The sequence below is a fragment of the Austrofundulus limnaeus genome, unplaced genomic scaffold (assembly GCF_001266775.1).
Source record: "Austrofundulus limnaeus strain Quisiro unplaced genomic scaffold, Austrofundulus_limnaeus-1.0 Scaffold68, whole genome shotgun sequence".
In the NCBI taxonomy this organism is placed as follows: Eukaryota; Metazoa; Chordata; class Actinopteri; order Cyprinodontiformes; family Rivulidae; genus Austrofundulus; species Austrofundulus limnaeus.
This window is the reverse complement of record NW_013952470.1, coordinates 926,611-932,463: the sequence shown is the minus strand read 5'-3', so window position 1 is coordinate 932,463 and position 5,853 is coordinate 926,611. Positions and strand designations below refer to the sequence as shown.

At 44.0% G+C, this 5,853-nt stretch overlaps 1 protein-coding gene across 1 annotated transcript in view; it reads left to right on the top strand.

Annotated features, from left to right (window-relative positions):
* Window positions 1–1,931: 1,931 nt before the first annotated feature.
* The window catches only part of szrd1 (SUZ RNA binding domain containing 1), an 8,278-nt gene continuing 4,356 nt past the window's right edge, over window positions 1,932–5,853 (top strand). The window contains exons 1-4 of the mRNA XM_014010363.1: window positions 1,932–2,114; window positions 2,206–2,393; window positions 4,465–4,514; window positions 4,795–5,061. Coding sequence (XP_013865817.1) covers window positions 2,346–2,393; window positions 4,465–4,514; window positions 4,795–5,061 — 365 coding nt within the window. The 5' untranslated portion in view covers window positions 1,932–2,114; window positions 2,206–2,345. The remainder of the gene's footprint in view (window positions 2,115–2,205; window positions 2,394–4,464; window positions 4,515–4,794; window positions 5,062–5,853) is intronic.

Below are 5,853 nucleotides of genomic sequence, written 5' to 3'. Positions count from 1 at the left end.
ACAGGGGGGAACATGGCCTCTTCCCCTGTTGGAACTGTCTCACACTGTCTTGCAGTGGTGCAGCGTGCATTTCCTGTCTATCAGGACCACTCACGTTCCTGGGAGACTGAATCTGGGCCCAGATCTACTCTCCAGGGGCGGACCTATGGTGAGGGAGTGGAGGCTGCATCCCTCAGTGGTGGACCAGATTTGGACCATGTTTGGCAGGGCAGCAGTGGATCTCYTTGCCACAGGGSCCAATACCCACTGCTCTCTGTTCTTTTCCATAACGGATCAGAACGCCCCACTGGGGGGTGGACGCTCTAGCCCACCCGTGGCCCAATGTACTGCTGTATGCATTTTCCCCAGTACAAATGATACTGCCTGTACTAGAGAGGGTGCGCAGACAGGGTCTGTCTCTGATTCTGGTGGCACCCCACTGGTCAGCGAAGTCTTGGTACGCCGARATAATCAGCCTGCTGGCTGCTCAGCCCTGGCAACTTCCTCTTCGCCAAGATTTCCTCTCTCAGGTAGGGGGGAGATATTTCAACCCACACCCAGAGTTGTGGAGGCTGCACGCCTACCTGCTGAAAGGTCCTGCTTACTAGCCAGGGGCCTTCCCCCGGCAGTGGTGGCAACTATCCAGAACGCGAGAGCGCCCTCCACTAGAGGTTTATATACCTACAAGTGGCACGCTTTCGAGCAGTGGTGTGAGGTTAGACACATTGTCCTGTTTCAGTGCTCTATGGTGGATGTTTTAACATATCTTCAGGAGCTGCTGGATAAAGATTTGGCTTTTTCCACAATTAAAGTCTACTTGGCAGCTATCTCTGCTTGCCATGTGGGTTTTGATGGAGTTACACCAGGTGCTCATCCTCTAGCAGTGCGTTTTCTGAAGGGGGTCCGTAGGCTGCGGCCTGTTATTAAACCCAGTATCCCTACCTGGGATCTTACTGTGGTGCTCGAGGCTCTCTGTGACCCCCCTTTTGAGCCCTTGGAGTCTGTGGATTTGAAGTTYCTTTCATATAAAGTTGTGTTGCTTTTRGCACTAACAACTGTTAAACGGGTCGGGGATCTCCACGCTCTGTCTGTGAATCCCTCCTGTATTCAGTTTTCATCTGATGGCTCCAAGGTGGTTCTGCATCCAAACTCAGCGTATCTCCCTAAGGTGATACCTTCTAACTACAGCTCCACGTCTATTGAGCTTTCTAGTTTTTATCCTTCCCCTTTTGCATCTGAGGAAAAGAGGAGGTTACATTCTTTGTGTCCTCTACATGCACTGCATATTTACATTGATCGCACACAGGAGGTGAGGTCATRTGATCARCTGTTTGTGTGTGTTGCTAACCCACTCAGGGGCAGGGCTCTGTCCAGACAGAGACTCACACTGGATTGTAGAGGCTATCTCTTTAGCTTACAGCAGCAGGGGTCTCCCAGTCCCATYTGGTGTGAGAGCTCACTCCACTAGGGGTGTAGCAGCATCCTGGGCACTTTTTAAAGGGGTACCTGWGAGTGACATCTGTGCTGCGGCCAGCTRGTCTTCACCGCACACGTTTGTTCAATTTTATCGCTTAGATGTGACAGCCCCYKCGGTGGCTCACTCTGTGCTCTCCGCTGGGTCTGAAGTGCTGCACTAGCATGTTATTATGACCCAAGTTTGGTGCTGCTCTGCGGGGCGTTTATATATGTCCCATACATGATGTTGTACCGAGTGAATTGACTGAAAGGGAACGTAATGTTATGCATATAACTTCTGTTCCCTGAAGGAAAGGAACGAGGTACAACACATGGTGGCCCCGCTACACAGCTGGGCTCGGTGAAGAGCAGTTACTGAACTAAGGAGTGATTGTGATGGCAACAGTATATATATGTGCAGGCGGAGCCTGACATCTGTCGTCATCACGTCACCTGCCTAAAGGCGTGAATAGAGGTGGCTTCAGCCAGGACACGCAGGAGCGTGGTTCCCATACATGATGTGTTGTACCTCGTTCCTTTCCTTCAGGCAACAGTAGTTATATGCATAACATTGCGTTTTCTCTCTCTTTGGTGTATGTGGGACTTTTATCGGTCAGCCTGGATAAACATGGAGTGTTGGAACTGATATCGACAAAAGAAAGTTCAAAGTGGTTCCGAACGTAATATGGCTGTTTTTTACTCACATTTGTCTTCCTCCGCCACGAAATAATCCCTCTCTCTCTCTCTCTGGACCGGTAYATGCTAATAAAGAGGCGCTGTACTGTTTTGGCCCATTTCCGGGTTCTGTGGGGGGAACTCCGCCAGAATGACGTCACAGCGTGCGGCCATCGGAGGTGGATCCGAGCTGAAGGAGCTCCGCAGCTCGGCCGAAGCGTGAGGCAAAATGAAACATGGATGAAGAGGTCGCCGAAAGTTGGGAGGAAGCTGCTGATAGCGGGGTGAGCAGTGAAAGTGACAACATATGTTTACTTTAAAGGAATTTGTTCCGAGGTGCTCGCCGATAACGACCGGGATTCCCTGTAAAAGTTCTCCCAACACATTGTTGGCTCTGTCGGGCCAACAATGTGGCTAATGCTAACTCCAGTTTCAAGAAACTTTCCGAGTCAAGTAGCGTTAGTTGTCAAGTTAGTCATGGCTAACACAAACTCGATTGGCCCGGTGACGTTAAGTATTTTAAAGTTTTTGTTTATAAAACGCTGATATGACCATTTTTTGTGACCAAACGTGGCTCTTGGAGGCTAGCCACGGAGCTCAGAAGTGCTAGGGTTTAATGCTAGCCTAGCTAACGTCATGCTACGATACGCCGGGTTCACGCTAATGTGTCAATTAAGTGAAAAGTTGACTTATTTGGCACAAAAAGACACACCTCTCAATACATTTGACGTCCATTTTACCACACAATCCGTGAATAGGGTTTTGTCGATAATAATCGTTTGTGTTTTTTATGAGGTTTTTATCTYGACATCTTGCTTAATTGTCTCGATTTTCCATGGCTAGGCCAGATTATTGGGCAATATTTTTGACCATGTTGTCGATACGTAGTCGTGTTTCGAGCTTGTGTTGTTGCCAAACTGGTGCCTTGCTTCAGTCAGAAACTTTACGGTGTTTTGGCCGACACTATCTCAAGTTTTTGACGTCTGGAGGTGAAGGGTGAAGCAACTCCTCGGACTGAACAGATTTTTTTTTTTGTGATCCTGTCGTCATGATTTTCACATATTTTGCTGGCAACCCTTAGCAGTCTTTTATTTACTTACTTACTTACTTATTTACTTACTTACTTACTTTGATTGTATCACTGTCCTGTCACGTTTCATAGTGACTTCCCCATTCACTCTAACATCTCACATTCTGCACAAATCTGAGGATGAAGTTCAATATTTCCGCTTATAATCTTCAACACAGACTTAACTTTCTTAGACGAACCTTCCCACAGTCCACAGTTTCTTTAGGTGGTCTTCAGAAAGTGTCTCGGGCTTCTTGAAAACGTTTTTTGAAGCTCAACTTTAAATACTGGCTGCATTTTCTTCCATTATCTGTGGCAGTAAATATAAACATTACCTCAATGATGCAAGGCCTCAGCTGAAACTAACAGAGCAACAAGTTGTAGACTTAAAGTTAAGAGATAGGTCATTTAAATTAGTTAACCAATTTGAATGAACTGAAATGGGCTCATGAAAATAGGAAAACGCTGCAGCAGCTCTCACGACAAGCAGCCCACAGCTGATTTTTATTTACGTGAGAACGCTGTTTTATGTTTAAGTAAACACATCCATCTAAGAGTTGTTAAATATTTGTTTACTTAGGTTAAGCAGTTATTGTTAAAAGTAACATGCACACTAGCTCAAAAATAATTAAAAATTACGTAGAATATTGGCTGCCCTGATTTGTAATTATCAGCACCAACCATACAATATTGTATATCAGTCCATCTATATTATAGGTAAACTTCAACTGCATTAGTGACATGTTCAGGATTATTGTCACACTAAAAATCAACCTGGTACAGGTCACATATTTTAAGAAAAATTCTGCAGAGTGGATCAAAACTCTAACACTACCCTCCGTTTTCACAGGATTGTTTAACACATGATGGAAATGAACTCTCAAATCATGTGAGGTTCCATTAAGAGTTAGAAAAAGTCACAGTTGTACCYCTCTCACGACCTGAAAAATTATTAAGGAGACGAAAAGACTAAAAATATCACTCTAAAAATGATTATACTTAAGGACTTGATTTGATTAAAACACTTAAACACAACGTCTGCACACGTTTCTTATAGCMACATCTAAATAAACGAAAGGTGACTTTTGCACAGGATTGTACATCCAGTGTTGGCTAAYGTACAATTTCTTATGACGTGGCAGCTGTCCTCAAAAGTATAAATAGCTTGTAACTGAATCCTGCTTTCCATCCACTCTCCAACTTGCCACCTACTGCACTGTTTCCTGTCCCAAATCAGTCCGATGTTTGTTGTCATAAATTTTTGTTTGCTCTACTTTTCCTCTCAGGAAATGGAAAAACGGTTAGAAGAGAAGCTTCGGATCAGCCGGAAAGAAAAGTAAGGACCTGAATAGCTCAACGATGTGATGTTTCTGCTATTTCTTGGCTACGTTTTGTTTTCTTATTGGCTGTGGCTCCTTGCTGACAACAAAATATCCTCCCATCCAGTGGTTGGGATGTGTATGTTAACTAACATAAACCACGACCTGAAAGTTTTCACACATCAAACTCAAATTTGTCCCCGACCTGAACGTTTCATTGCCATATGTGATTTTATATCTGTGTAGTGTGAAGATGTAGTCTGTACTGTAACAGCTTGTTCATGTATTTCCTTTCAGAGAATCCAGTAATTCCTCACGATCGCCATTAAAAGCAACCATGGTAATACAGGACAACTCCTTACCAGCAGCTCCCCCACCTCAGATCCGAATATTGAAGCGGCCAACGAGCAACGGGTCCCTGGGATCCCCCATGAACCAGAACAGGCCGTCGCCGCAGGTCAAATCTCTGGCCCAGCGGGAAGCAGAGTACGCAGAGGCCCGGAAGCGAATACTGGGCAGCGCCTGCCCAGAGGAAGCTCCTCAGGACAAACCCAACACAGACAGGTAAAATTCACCTGCTGGTCTTCAGGGCTTTAATCAGAAGCTGATCCTAACTGCACTGGGGCCAAACACATCGGCTCATCCTCAGGTGTGACTCAATATTTCTGTACTGTTGACAGGGCGGGGCCCCTTTTTTTTTTTTAAACAGCCAGCGTATTTAAAAGGTTAAATAATGTTTCTTTTCTTTTTTTTGTTCATCTGTCTTTAGTTTCATTATAGAGCAGAGGCAGGCAGGGTTAGTTTTCCTCTCCCTCCCCTAGAGGGCCATATATTACTGAGTTAAAACGTTGATTTGCAACATGAGCATAAAACCTTTTTAGGTTTTAAATATTATCTTTTGGACCTTCGTTCTCAGAGAATGACTTTCTTTTTTGTGATAGCTATAGTTAAGTTGCTTGTTTATTTGTGGAGGTTTTATGTAAAACTATTCTTACATTTTTAGCTGTAGTCAACATGGTTGGTTAAAAAATAATCAAGATTTTAGATTTTTTTTTTTTTTCAAATAGTCAGTACCCTTTTGGCATATTAAACAAAACTATCAGTAAATATTTAAATGTAAGCCCCATAATTAAAGGCACAGTGTGTAGGATTTTGTCAATTCTTTTAGCCAAAATTGAGATAATCACTAATGACAATAATAAAAAACATGTCTAATCATTGCAGACAAAGACCTTGTTTTATTATTTTTACCTTATAAAAAGCTGTTTATATCTCCATGGTCGTGGGTCCCCGCTACATGCAGCCGCCATCTTACACCGCCATCTTGTCTACGAAGGCTCATGAGAGAAAATATAC